Below are 12,621 nucleotides of genomic sequence, written 5' to 3'. Positions count from 1 at the left end.
GTCTGTCGGTATTACATTGGTGTGGTTAACTTAACCATAGTTAAATTAACTCAGAACAAAAGTTCTGTGAGTCCCTGATTTCTGTTGCTTCCTCAGGGCAATTCTCATTCCTTCAGCCCCACTCTAAAGGATCAGACGGGCTCCTGAAGCAATGGTAGCGATTCTAAGGGTATGTCTATACTGCAATTAGACATCTGTGACTGGCCTGTGCCAGCTGACTCAGGCTCCAGGGTTCGGGCTAAGGGGCTGTTTCATTGCAATGTAAATGTTCAAGCTTGGGCTAGGGCCCCAGCTCTAGGACCCTGTGAGGGGCAGGGTCCCAGAGTTTGGGTTGCAGCCTGAGCCCGAACTCTACCCTGCAATTAAACAGCCCCTTCGCCCAAGTCTTGCAAGCCCAAGTCAGCTGGCATGGGCCAGCCACGGTTGTCTAATTGCAGTGGAGACATACTCTTAGATGCTCAGTGGGATATTTCTGCTAGGAGAGATTTACTTATTTTTGATTAAATTCTTTGAAAATAAGCATTATACAAAGCAATTAAGCATTGCAAGGGGTATAGAACCGAGGCGGACTCATTTCAAAGCCATTCACTCATGAGTTAAGGTTTGTAAAGTGCTTTGACAATGAGTAGCACATTGGGGCTAAGGACTGTGACTATCACTGAGTAAATGTGCTGAATACTGGGACCTATTAAATGGATTCTATTGCCAACAACAGGGAACACAGGCCAGGGTCCAGTATCTTTTGTAATACCAGAAACATTCAGAGGCCTGCAAGAGATAACTGTATATTCTGGTAAATAACATTCCCATCTGACCATGAAATTTCTGATTCCCTGTCTCCTTCCCTTAAGCTTTTTGGCTAAGGTCAGGCATATCATAAATCCTGTCTTAGCTGTACCTTACTGCGGAACTTGCTTAATTCCATCCCTTCTGACCACACCTCTCACCCTGCTAAGACTCTAATGTAGAATGCAGTATATGAGAAAGATCTAAAGAGCAGGACACAAAAAAATCTCTTCCTTTAATGTAAATAACTTTGTCTATAACCTCTGCTTCGGGACTCTTTATTTCTGATGTGAATAATTTTCAGTGATATTAATAAAGGCACACTAGATTTGTACGGTGTGACTTCAGGACATTTGAGAGTTAGGTTATGGAGTGACACTCTCTGTTGTTCATGCTGGGCTGGGCACCTTAGAATGTTTCAGGAGCCCAAATAAGATCTATTTTATTTGAACTGAGATGAAATGATAGAAGGACACACCACACCTGGGAGTAGAAGGTCTAATGTATTAACTGAGCTTGCATGACAACCGCCATCTTGGTTGAGACTATGGATTGAACCAGAGAACTCCAGAGCTAAAAGTCTCGACAGCTTGAGCTAAAGATTAACTCATACAGCTGGGACTATTCCCAATTGACATCTTTTCTCAATTAGACACAGAAAGGGATGTGGAACCCACTCTGGGCGGAAGTATCCCGCTGATTAGTAGACCGTTCCCTAGTCTTCATGCTCTCACTCTCAATACCCCTACGTTTTCTTAACAAAGAGGAATTTGGACACCTTAGTTCAAGATCGTTACTTTCTGATTCAGAAAAGCATCACCAAGTGTCTCTGTTCGATAATTACTTGGCTTGGAGGGTGGGGGGAACCATCCAACAGTTAATAGCCATTACACTTACAGGCAAAATTCTATTCCTTTGACTGCTGTCCCTATCCTGTCCCTAATGTTCAGCCAAATGAGCCCAGAAGGTTATAAAAAAAAAATGGAGACACTGATGAGTGTGGCAGACAAAGAGAAATGTGCTGCAACAGACTAATTTACACATTCCATTTCACAGCTTGTACCTTGCTGCATGTTTAATAAGATTATAGTCTGGTTTCCCCACCCCAGACCCCCCTTGCTTAAAGGCAAGCAAGCTCTCAATACAGCATTTTTCATCTCTTTTTTTTTCTCCTGCCTGTCAGCCCAAAGATTAAAAAAGACACTTTTTAATCTAATTGAAAATACATCCTCTTTTATGCAATCTGATCCCCTTGTAGGGCTCCTTGGTGGTTACTGGTCACATTGCAATTTCTCAAGTCACTTGTCCCCTGAAGAAGTCTGGACTGGCCTCAAAGGGGATCTCCATTCCAGCTCCCTTTTCATGGTGCATTTTCCATGTCACACTACTCTGCATAGTAGCAGAAGCTTCAGAAAAGCTCCCAGATCTTCAGCTGCAAGAATTCAGAACTTCCATGAATTCTTTGCATTGGTCTTCACTGCAGACGATGTGGGGGAGATACCCACATCAGAGCTATTCTTTTTGGGCAATAAATCCAAAGTACTGTCCCAAACTGATGTGTCAGTAGAAGAGGTTTGAGAACAAATTGATAAACTAAAAAGTAATAAGTCCCGAGGACCAGAAAGTATTCACCAAGAGTTCTGAAGAAACTCAAATATTAAACTACAGAACTAACTGTAGTATATAACCTATCACTTAAACCCGCCTCTGTACCAGATGACTGGAAAGTCGCTAATGTAAAGTCAATTTTTTAAAAGGGCTCCAGAGTTGATCCTAGCAATTTCAGGCCGGTATCAGGCAAACTGGTAGAAACTACAGTAAAGAACAGAAGTATCATATCGTATTGCCATGGAATGTTGATCTGAGTCAGAATGGCAAGTCATACATTCTTATATAACATTCATGGCCACTGAGTATAACATGTTTAGGAAGAAGGGAAGAACCTCATTTAGAGAGGATATCAAGCCAGTTGGTTTCTAGTGTACTTTATCTTGTCAGAAGTTACAGGGTGGAGTATTTGAAAGGAACAGTATTAGGAGCTGGAAGCAGGACATCTAGGTTATCTTCCCACACCGGCCTCAGACTCACTGTATGACCATAAGCAAGCACCTTGGCCACTGAGCACCTCATTTTCCCCATAATGACAATACCTACCTCCCAACTTTAATGAATTATGTGAGGCATAATTGTTCAGAACCAGAGGTGAAAGTAAGCCGGTATGGTCCGGTACCACATACCAGCAAGAGTCGGTACACAGCCGACCGTACCAGCAGGGGGCAGCTTCCCCAGGAGGCAATTTAAAAGGGCTGGAGCCCCGGGCCCTTTAAATCGTGATTTAAAGGACCTGGGGATTTAAAGGCCCGACCCCTTCCAGTTGAGGCCCCAACCCCCTGCTCAGGACCCCAGCCCTGCATATGGGTAAGTCCCTTAAGTTACTTTCACCCCTGTTCAGAACATGCTTTAAGATCTTCAGAGGAGAGAAGCTCAGGTAGTGCAACATGTTAGATTAGATTATTCTGAAAAGGAAGAGTTGCTAATTTCAAGTATTGGCCAAGACTGGCCAAGCTAAAGCAAAGTTGAATGTTGGTCCTGATGTGTTTACAAAGCAGGGTTGACATTTTCACTATATAATAAAAACAATTATCTGTATTGCTTGACTGCAAGTGACAATTCTGTAAGGGAACAGAGAACATTAGGATGCTTTTGGAGGAGGATATGAATTACACTTCAGCTACAGAATAAAGCACGGAAGGACCCTTGAGCCGTGCATGAAATTGCAGAACAACATAGCAGGTATGTCTCTCAACCTCAGTTTAACTGTGAGAGCTTTATGCTGCTGAGAAAAATGTCTTATCTGAATTTTCTCACAGGTAAAACATTAAGCTGTTGCCATTTGTTTCTAAGACATAAGCTGTTGTTCACTCTTTTAAAGCCGAGAGGTGTGGACAAGAGTTGTTCCCTGAGCAATAGGGACTTGGAGAAGGAAGGTGGGTAACAACATCAAACCACTGATGAGTGTTTGTATGGTTTTGAAATCTGCAAATGTTTGAAAAGTTCCCAATGAAGAATTCAGCATTCAGACCTTTAATCTGGTCACTTGTCAGTTCAGAGTCACAGTTATGGTATTGTACTGCACTGTTATTCAACTGATGACATAGCAATAAAAGTTTCCATATTATTCTTGATCCATTAAACCAACAAAAAGCAGATGTGCAATTTAGTGTGACACTCACAGATATGCATGCACCAAGGCCCAAATCCAGAACCCACTGAAGTCAATAGCTTCCATTGACTTAAATGGACTTTGGATAGGGCTCCAACTCTTTCCCAGCACATGTGCTCTGGGTATTGTAACACGATCAGTTACAGACCACAGATACCAATCATTACTTGAAATGATAAAATACTAAATAATCCTTATTAAAAAAATAACTACATATTTAAATGCAGGTGTCTCATTCCTTGCTTCACATAAATGCATCTATTATCACTGGTGTTACTGGAGTCCTTGAAGTTAAACAGAGATTTGAGTTACTAACATACTTTGTTCCCTGTGGGTTGCACAAATGAACTGAGAGGCAAATCTGAATAAGTCCCTAACTGCACATATTATAAATCAAACTACAGTTACAGAAAGGAGACGCAGTGGGAAGGAAAAGGATCTGCAATGTTTATAACTGATAGAACGATAAGGCAAAAATTGTGTTTTTCCAAACGTCAGCCCATTGGGGAGCAACTTGAAGCAAAATTCTTCATTTTTATAAAAAGGTGATTTTAACATAGTCCTGTCTGTGGGCAAAATTCTCTACTCCCAGCTGCACAGCCAGCCTCCAGTGAATGTTCTACCCATAATTAGCATCAATTGCTATTCCACATTCAAAATGTGCACTAGAGACCCAGCATGCAGAGGAGAATTTTGCCCCTTTACTATTATATCCACTTTAAAACTCTTTTTATGCCCTGAATTATCTCCCAAAATACAACTTTTTTGTTTGTTTGCAAAGTTTTGGTGAGGGGAATGGGTCTCCTTTGTTCTCCCTCCTTTCAGAAAGGGGATTATGTGTGATTCCCACAATGTTTTTTGACAAAAACAACCATTACAGAAAAGATCATAAATGTACGGGAAGTTAAAGGAGAGAACAGTGAAGGAATGAATTCAAGATGCACATGTTCCTTCCTCCATCTCCTCCAAACTCTCCATGCCAAGGCCCAAATGTGGAACAAACATGACACAGACCCAAAATCGGGAACACACCAAAATTATTAATTCAGGCAATTTCAAACCCGGCAGGATTCCATCGTGTTGTGTAATCAGTCTTTTGATAGCAACAGTTTCCAGACTCTTTATTTCTGATGTAAAATAATTGTCCATAATAAAAGTCTGTCACAATGGCGGAGAGGGGTATAAGTAACTTTAACACTAAAATGAGTGATGTTCCCTCGTGATGAGGGACATTTGAGAGCCATGGCTCTGCAGGTGTGCCATTTTTCTGAGAAAGCAAAAGTCAGAGCAAGACGAAGCTGAAAAGGATCTCATTGTAAATGAAGTGACTTTCCCTCACATACACCCCTATTGCCCTCATCCCAGAGATCGGAAACATTAGCTATAATATTACAATATCAGCCATTCAAACATCATGAGTGCGGCCCCGGAAATCATGAGATTAGTTTAAAATCATGACTTTTTCTAAAACAATAAATGTGGGGTTTCTTTTTGCTTTCTGGACTTTGAGCTTTTTTAAGGGTCACATTTTCAAGCTTTTCTTCACAACCACGGCGGGGGGAGGGGAGGGGAAGGCGGCTGCGCCCTTCACAAAGATGGCGCCTGTTCTCTGTCTGTCTTCCCCCGCCTTTCCCCCCCATCACAAAGATGGCGGCCGCCGCGTGCGTGGCGTAGTGTCGTAGGCACGGCGGCGGGCGACGTACGAGCTCGTCCCGGAAGCGGCGCGGCGCCGGCTGGGGCGGGGGAGGCAGCTGGGGGAGCTGGCGGCGCCCGGCCAGAGCCGCCCCCTCCTGGGCGTCTTATGAGGACCCGAAAGGTGAGGAGAGCCCGAGCCCGGAGCGGCTCTGGCCGGGCCAGTCACGCTCCCCTGGGGTGGGGGGGCTACACGGTCAAAGCGCCCCCCCCCGAGCGCCCCTCCTCTCTCCACCCCCCTTTACCCTCCAACAGCCCCCCCCGTGCGCCCTTTACCCCCCCCGACTGCCCCAACCAGCGCCCCCCCGTGCGCCCTTTACCCCCCCGACTGCCCCCAACCACCGCCCCCCGTGCGCCCTTTACCCCCCCAACCAGCGCCCCCCCGTGCGCCCTTTACCCCCCGACTGCCCCAACCAGCGCCCCCCCGTGCGCCCTTTACCCCCCCAGACTGCCCCCAACCGGCGCCCCCCCGTGCGCCCTTTACCCCCCCCCAACCGGCGCCCCCCCGTGCGCCCTTTACCCCCCCCAACCGGCGCCCCCCCGCGCGCCCTTTACCCCCCCCCAACCGGCGCCCTTTACCCCCCCCCAACCGGCGCCCTTTACCCCCCCCCCAACCGGCGCCCTTTACCCCCCCCCCAACCGGCGCCCTTTACCCCCCCCCCCAACCGGCGCCCCCCGTGCGCCCTTTACCCCCCCCCAACCGGCGCCCCCCGTGCGCCCTTTACCCCCCCCCAACCGGCGCCCCCCCGTGCGCCCTTTGCCCCCCCCCCCAACCGGCGCCCCCCCCGTGCGCCCTTTGCCCCCCCCCTCCAACCGGCGCCCCCCCCCGTGCGCCCTTTGCCCCCCCCCCCAACCGGCGCCCCCCCCGTGCGCCCTTTGCCCCCCCCCCCAACCGGCGCCCCCCCCGTGCGCCCTTTGCCCCCCCCCCCAACCGGCGCCCCCCCCGTGCGCCCTTTGCCCCCCCCCCAACCGGCGCCCCCCCGTGCGCCCTTTGCCCCCCCCCCAACCGGCGCCCCCCCCGTGCGCCCTTTGCCCCCCCCTCCCACCGGCGCCCCCCCCGTGCGCCCTTTGCCCCCCCCTCCCACCGGCGCCCCCCCGTGCGCCCTTTGCCCCTCCCACCGGCGCCCCCCCGTGCGCCCTTTGCGCCCCCCCCCTCCCACCGGCGCCCCCCCGTGCGCCCTTTGCCCCCCCCCTCCCACCGGCGCCCCCACACCCTGCCCTGGTGGGAGCAGCTGTGGGGGGGTGCTGGACAGAGGTTAAAGCCATCTTGTTCCTGTCCCGATCTCTCTTGCTAACCCTAACCACTTCCAAGTTCGGGTGCGGACTTCTCCCACGTGATAAGGAGGCGAACCTCCCGCCTTACCTAAATGGAGAGAGGATTCTGCCTCAGCGGTCTGCCCTGCGTTCCTGTGGGATCTGTGTCAGATCGTTTGGGTGCACACCGTGATACTTTCGGAGAGTCCTTGTTGCTCAAATGGGTGCTTCTACTGCTAAAGATTTAACAAAACCCCCACATCCCTTCTGCACTGTAAAATTGCATCTGGTTTAGCTTGCAGATGGAGTGCCATCTTCAGAACGCCAGAAGGCTGGAAACAACGCAGCAACCCAGTCTTCATCTCATCAAGAGGTTGATCTTTGCAAATCCACAAAAACAGTGTGTCTGGTAGGAAAAACCTGTGACTTTCACTTTCTGAAATGTTTTAAGAACGTTAAGTAACTTCATTTTGCACTGAGCTGTTCATTTTGGAGTATGATATAGGGGATGTTTTGACTTTTAGTAAGGCCATGAAAATTATATGTTGTACAAAATGTTTTCAGTTACTTCACCCACTTTGTCTCTGTAATAATATCTTTTATTGGACCAACTTCTGTTAGTGAGAGGGACTAGCTTTTGAGCCACACAGAGCTCTTCTTCAGGTCTGGGAAAGGTACCCTAGAGTGTCACAGCTAAATGCTAAGGGACCATTCAATAGAAATTGGTCCTATAAAAGATATTACCTCAACCACCTTGTCTCCCCAGCATCCTGGGACTGACACGGCTACAGCTAAACTTTAGTTAATTTACACATGATTATCCAGAGAGCAAGGGAGATGGAAATAAACATGCATAACATACATGCCTTGTATTAGCTATATAAAGAAACATAGCGATGAACATTTAATATATTAACATATGGAACATTCATTTTGCATGTTAATATGGATGTGTCAGTAATTTGAGGTACGCCAGATCATATATAACTAATTCTGATTCCTCAGGTTGTTACTTCAGAATATCAGGGTGGCAGTGGCATGTTTTCTAAACATGCAACCAGTGGTGCGTACATGCAAATAAATGCACTGGCACCTTTTCCTTTTCACTCTAAAAACAAGGTTTTTTTGCATATTATGTCTATACGGAGGTTGAATTGTCCAGTTTTGTATCATAAAACCTTGGTTCTAAGGTTCATTAAATGGTTCTAAGGAACAACAGCATACTATAGAGGAACACACTGGAAGTGAAATCCTGTCTTCCTGTTGACTACTGTACTGGCAGTTAACCTGTTCTGTTTAAAAAAAAAAAAAAGTACTCTATAGTAATATGTAGTTTTATCTTGAGTTTATAAAGTGGTAATTTATTTTTCCTTAAACGTACAGTTTCATGGTTGATAATGGCAATAATGAATAGTTAAGGCATTTTCTGGTCAGTCAATGGCTGGTGAGGTTAATGACTCCATTTCTTCAGCAAGTCACTAATTACTAAGAAATAATGTGTCCTCCCCAGCAATCATTATCCCTTACTTTCTGTCTAGGGTTTTACCTTTAATATATGTGCAATGTGGCCTACTTATGGCTGCTGTGGGAACCACAGCTCTTCTGAGGTTTAAAATCTGTTTAAACACAGCAACGAAGGGTTTTTTGCATCTAATTATAAACAGCTACAAAATGAGCCACCAGTGTGATCGATTTAGCTTGAGAATTGGTTAAAGAAAACGTTTCAGATTCACTATATTTATGTTATTTTGATTATATGGCTATGCAAAAAAACACAATCAAGGGAACAAGTTTATACATTGTGGAGTCAGTTTTCTGGATTTGTTGTTCACAGCATAAAGTGCACTGTGGTAAACCATGTGTGTATGTACTGTCTTGTGAATTCCTATATAGCTATCTCATAAAATAAGGTGTATAAAGTTGTTTGTTCTGTTATGGTAATTATCAAGAAGAATATTGTGAAAAATATGATGGGTGATCATCCACATGCTACGTTAGTTCTGTGCTTTCTATGGGAAGAGGATTCCAAATGGTGATTGATTGTTTGTAATTTTGTGAAATGTAATTGCGTCAAATTTTAAACCCACTGTTTATCATAAAATCAACTTTACTTAAGCATATAGCTTTAGATCAAACGGCAGCCCCTTAAAGAACACCCAGTGTTCACTTCATTAAGCTGTTAAGCTCCATATCCAGCCTGCCACTAATGTTGTCTAGTGAAGTTTATTTGAACTAGACCTTAGATCTTCTTTCTTTGTGATAGGCTTCTTCACACAAAGCAACTGACAGACGCCCTTCAAAGAGGCTAAAATGTGAAAAAAACAGCCTAGTGAAACTGCAGTTACAAGAACTTGTATCTGGAAATGGAAGTGTTCGCTGTCTGAAAGAACCAACGGAAACATCTGATGAGACTCAACTCTTGGGAGACTCAGTTGACCCCAATATGAAACCTTTACAGAGTAAAATCAAAAGTGCACCAAAGATTAATGAAGAGAGAGAGGGGAATGATGATGATATTTCCATAAAACCATCTGCACTGAAGGGAAAGAGCTGCCCACCAAAGAAAGAGGAAGGTGAAACTTTTCTGCAAAACCATATCCCAAATGTGGAAGAGGAGAGCAGCTGTGGAACTGCGTTTTCAGATGAGTCTGGGCTGGAGACCGTGGATCTCCAGAAGAAACCAATTCAATTGGATAATAGTGCTTTCTTAGATGAGGACAGTAACCAGCCAATGCCAGTGGATCGATTCTTTGGAAACATTGAGTTCATGCAGGTAAGAAGAATAAAACTCTGAAGTGTTTTTTTTTGTTTGTTTTAATTTTGCTCCTATGAACTCCTTTTTAGCTTCTAGTCTATATGTCCAAAGAATGTTAGAGTGGTGCCAAAACTTCAAGCAAATTTGACCAATATTGACAATCTGTTAGACAAACATAGAATCATAGAATATCAGCGTTGGAAGGGACCTCAGGAAGTCATCTAGTCCAACCCCTGCTCAAAGCATCCTGAGCTATTGGGTACAGCCGGCTGATAATCTTTCAACTGAACATTTTGATGTTTTGTTTTGTTTTTTAAGGGGAGGGTTTAATCTAAATTGAAACATTTTGCAGGAACTTTTGATTTTGAAAGGAAAATGTCTAAATGTTTTTTTCAGCTTTTATCATTTTGTTTTGGTAAGGTAAAATGTTTCATTTCAATAGTGTCAAATTTTTGACTTACTATATTTTAATAATATTAAATATAAGACCATCTTTCATATTCTAATATGACAACCAAAACTAAACATTTTTACCTAAGCAAAAGAATGTTTCTGAATCAGGATTTTTGAGAATTTTCCCACAGAACAGAAATTTTCCACCAGCTGAACTAATGGATTGAGTATGGGACAGGATTTTGAGTTCTATTCCCAGATCCACCACTGACACATTGTAATTTTGGACAAGACATAATCTTTTTCCCCAGCTGTTTAATGAGGAATAATACTTAACCATCATACAGGGGTAATGTGCGGATTTGTTTGTAGAGCACTTAGCCCAATTTTTTCCCCCCAAGTATTAAAAAAAGAAAGCAAGAACCACACATTAAGGCAGATGTTAAGAGCAAAAAATGAGCAGTTTGAGCAGGCTCACCTCAGACTGCTTTTGCTTAAGATGTATGTGAACACAGTCAGCTGCAGTAGAGTATATGTTAATGTCTAGCATATACCAGTTGAGGAACCTGTATAAAGTAATGTGAAATGTCTGTATGGGAGGGCTGTTTAGTTGCTACAGCAGCTGGCTTTTGTTAATAAATTCTCTTTCTTAAAGGACCTCCCAGCAGCTGCAGTCACGTGCACCACAATGAGCAGGCGGGAATTTAGAAAGCTGCACTTCATTGCAAAGGAAGACGATGACGACGACAACGATGCACTTTAAGCACAGAATGCAAAAAACGTAACTTTTATAGTTGTTAAATTGTCTCTTTCTATAAGTCTGTTAAAATAATTAGTGATCCTATTATAATTAGCTGCCCTACCCATCACATTTCACTGGCATGACATCTTTGTACAAGTGCCTTTCCTAGAGAAACAGACAGTTTCTCTAGGAATCCTAGACAAAACCCCGAAGCTGGGTGTGGAAGAGAGTGAGTGCCTTTACTAGTGAATGTGGAAGTATGAAGTCTGTAGGATTTAGAAGCCACAGCTACTGATTTACCAATTTAACAGCATTAAAGGACTTGTTGCTTTAATAAACTAAGCAATTTTACTTTATCTCTTTGGTGCGAAGAGGAACAGCTAACGAGCATTATGTAAATTTGAGCACGTACAACACAGATAGGTCGCCGTGGGGCTAACAGTGATCTTCTTAAAAAGAAGAAAAACCTTAAAAGCAAAATGTGACTAACACATGTTTGTGTCCTTCATAGGTGCCTAGTAAGTAAGCTGCTGGTACCCAATACCTAAGAGGGAGTCCATCCTGTATTTCTTATGTTTAGTGTTATACCATTTGTTTACTTCTGAAACTAATCAATTCAACTTACAAACCTTTAAATTGTGGTTCTGTTGGAAAAAATGGCCCTGTACAAATGTCAGTGTGGGTTCTGTTTTGTCTCTAGATGACCAGATGTGCTTATTTTACAAACAAGTATGAGAGCTTTACTCTCTGTTCAATGAACTCCACCTACCATCTGAGGTATAAGCTGGGTTTTCTTTCTTTCACATATATTACCAGCAGTAAAGATACTGCAGGATAAATATTGCCCTCATTTATACCTATGTACCCTTACTGTTTTTCTTCAGTTGGTTTACACAGCTCTTATTTATGGGAGCTCAGTAAATCTGTTGATGCTCAAGAAGGAATAAAAACTAATCTCTGAGCTTTCTTCAACCATTTATTACTAGATGAATGGGTGTTGGAAGTACAGAATAAGGTTGGTCTGCCTGATTTTCCCAGGTTGTAGTGGTTTTGGAAAATGAGCAGCTTCAAATGACTTCATGAAAATTGTTAGTTCATCTAACAGTGGTAACACTTCACTGGCAGTGGTTATTAGGCAATAAGCTTCTAGATCTTTATTTTTGAAACATTTAAGTACTTGCTCTCTATACTTCTAGAAAAGTAGGAAACATCTCAGCAGATGGCTTACATATATATTCATTTCTACAGCTATTGCCTATTAAGCATCCACATAAAAGCTGAATGAATTGTATATGATATGTTCATTCACTTATTTTCACTTCTGATATGATATTACTGTCAGCAATGTCTTAGTGCTTTTCCTCTTTTCTAATACAGAGGCATTCAACTTTTTTTAAATAGTGTAGTTACGATTTTTAACTAAATCTTGCTGTAATCCCTATAGCTTTTGTCTTTCAGGCTTTTGGGGATTTATTTGTAAACCCCTGTACCTTGTAAGTGTCTATTCAGGCGGAATAACATTTATTTTGAATAGCATCTTGAAGGGTGATATTAAATTATTTAGGGAACATACTGTATAGACCACATTAGATTTGTCAGCAGGGCAAGAACAGGATCTTCATTTTGTTGTTACATCTCCAAAAATATCCTGGAGTGAATGTGTAGATTTCTTATTTACTGGTATTAAAACAGTTACAGATTACTATTCAATTGTTTTGATTGTATAAAGAAGTATATGTTTAAAAATTAACAGGGACAGGTAACTATTGGGTCTGC

General features: G+C 43.6%; 1 protein-coding gene across 1 annotated transcript; it reads left to right on the top strand.

Annotated features, from left to right (window-relative positions):
• The first annotated feature begins 5,690 nt into the window (after positions 1–5,690).
• LOC311532907 (UPF0688 protein C1orf174) lies at positions 5,691–12,550 on the top strand. The gene is made up of 4 exons (XM_084651884.1): positions 5,691–5,825; positions 7,251–7,364; positions 9,219–9,728; positions 10,759–12,550. Exons 1-4 carry the CDS (start codon positions 5,811–5,813, stop codon positions 10,864–10,866), a joined length of 747 nt encoding a protein of 248 aa, XP_084508010.1. The 5' UTR covers positions 5,691–5,810; the 3' UTR covers positions 10,867–12,550.
• The last annotated feature ends 71 nt before the right edge of the window (positions 12,551–12,621 follow it).

Source organism: Lepidochelys olivacea, assembly GCF_965140295.1.
Source record: "Lepidochelys olivacea isolate rLepOli2 genome assembly, chromosome: 18".
Classification (NCBI taxonomy): Eukaryota; Metazoa; Chordata; order Testudines; family Cheloniidae; genus Lepidochelys; species Lepidochelys olivacea.
The sequence above is the reverse complement of the archived record's forward strand: the minus strand, read 5'-3'. Positions and strand labels throughout refer to the sequence as shown.

Coding starts and splice junctions, on each gene's coding strand:
- LOC311532907 (XM_084651884.1), top strand. Junction 7,365..9,218: donor CCACAAAAACAGTGTGTCTG/GTAGGAAAAACC, acceptor TCTTTGTGATAG/GCTTCTTCACACAAAGCAAC. Junction 9,729..10,758: donor GAAACATTGAGTTCATGCAG/GTAAGAAGAATA, acceptor TCTTTCTTAAAG/GACCTCCCAGCAGCTGCAGT.